Genomic DNA, 1629 nt, shown 5'->3' on the forward strand with positions numbered 1-1629 from the left:
TGTGTGTGTGTGGGGGTGTGTGTGTGTGCGTGTGTGTGTGTGGGGGGGGGGGGGGGTGTGTGGGGGTGTGTGTGTGTGTGTGTTATTTTATGTAAGTATTGTTACCTTCATATTACATGGGTTCATTTTGGTACCTTCTAACGGACCAAAGAAAACAAAACAAAAAAAAAATGAACCAAAGACAGGTCAATGCTCTCTGTTTCCTCGGTCACTTCCAGTTTCCAGAGGAGATGTAAATTTCAGGCAGGAAAAGCTGGCAGATGTTTTGATAAAACATGTGCCCACTCATCGCTACCTCAGAACTATCTGCTCGGAAAAAACCGTCTACTCTTCACCAAATCCAGGTTTGTCATTCAGAGCAATGCATCTTCCAACCAACCTGCCTCCCTCCAAAACTGGCAGCCAGAGTTGATGTTACTTTTTGTGATGAGTCTGTTTTTTTGTTTTTTTTCGTCCTCAGAAAAGATTACCATCTACTATTACAAGTCGAATGCCATGGATAAGACGTTCAGAGGAATTGCAGTGGTCCTAAATCTCACTGGTTCCAATTGCTTTCTCAAGTGCTGCAAAGAAGGAGACAGGGTGCTCCTACAGGTAGAGGTAAAATGATACCGAATTTTTTTTTTTGGCTTGAAGATGTTTTTTTTGTTGTTGTTGTTGTTTTTCATTGGGATTTGGCAAGCAAGGCACACTACTGGAGCATCAAAGCTTTCAACTTCAAATTACTGAAAATAATTTAGGAAAAGAGCCATGTCTCCACTCTTTAGCCCTAGATTGAGCTGGGGTAAAAATAAGAGCAATGAATGTGCATCCAAACAGCAAGAAAATCAAATGATGTGGATCATATAGGTATACGTGCAGTACCCATTACATCCACTGGTAACCATGCATTTGTTTTAAACATTATAACTGCACACGTTAGTCTGAGTAAGTACTTACCATACTATATTGTAGTCTTTGTTTCTCTGAAATAAGAGACTTGCTAGTTTCCAAAAATCTTGTTTTACCTCTTAGCACCTGAAAGCCATAGACCAGGGGTCCCCAAACTACGGCCCGCGGGCCGAATCCGGCCCGCCTCCACATTTGGTCCGGCCCCCTGAACAATACCAGAGAGCATTCAGATTTTTTTTCATTTATTGTATTTTCCGGTTTATATGTGGATTTTTCAACCACCAGGGGGCTCTTTAGCAGGAAGTGTGTCCTGTAAATTGTGGGGCGCATTGCTGCCATCTGTTGGACTTTTAGGGAACTGCTTGACTTATGTTATTTAATCAGTACGGTTGTTTGCTAGCGGTAGAGCAGATGAACACGTGTCTGTTATGAACGCCGCATTCCAGGTCGAGTTCTTCGAAGCAATGCCTGTAAGTAGCAGCTCATAGCCTACTTCAAAACGAGCCTTTATGTTAACATATGAGAAATTAATATGTTAAAGTTACATTCCCTCATCCCTGTGACCGCTTCATTCATGGGTTTTGCCCATGTGCTTTCTGGGTAAAAGTCAATTGAGAAACGCGCCCCCCCCCCCGTCCGGCCCCCCACCAGAGAAGGGAAAAGTTATTTGGCCCTCACAGGAAAATGTTTGGGGACCACTGCTTCAGTGTGTTTGTGACCAGCAGACATGTGACAAGC

At 43.3% G+C, this 1629-nt stretch overlaps 1 protein-coding gene across 2 annotated transcripts in view; it reads left to right on the forward strand.

Annotated features, from left to right (window-relative positions):
• Positions 1-1629, forward strand: part of LOC106952009 (uncharacterized) — a 13728-nt gene that overhangs the window by 5540 nt on the left and 6559 nt on the right. For both annotated transcript variants that reach the window (XM_015039829.1, XM_015039830.1), the window contains exons 5-6: positions 219-344; positions 461-600. In XM_015039829.1, coding sequence (XP_014895315.1) covers positions 219-344; positions 461-600 — 266 coding nt within the window. The remainder of the gene's footprint in view (positions 1-218; positions 345-460; positions 601-1629) is intronic.

Source organism: Poecilia latipinna, unplaced genomic scaffold, assembly GCF_001443285.1.
Source record: "Poecilia latipinna isolate Pla-1442-1.1 unplaced genomic scaffold, P_latipinna-1.0 Scaffold488, whole genome shotgun sequence".
NCBI classification, from domain to species: domain Eukaryota; kingdom Metazoa; phylum Chordata; class Actinopteri; order Cyprinodontiformes; family Poeciliidae; genus Poecilia; species Poecilia latipinna.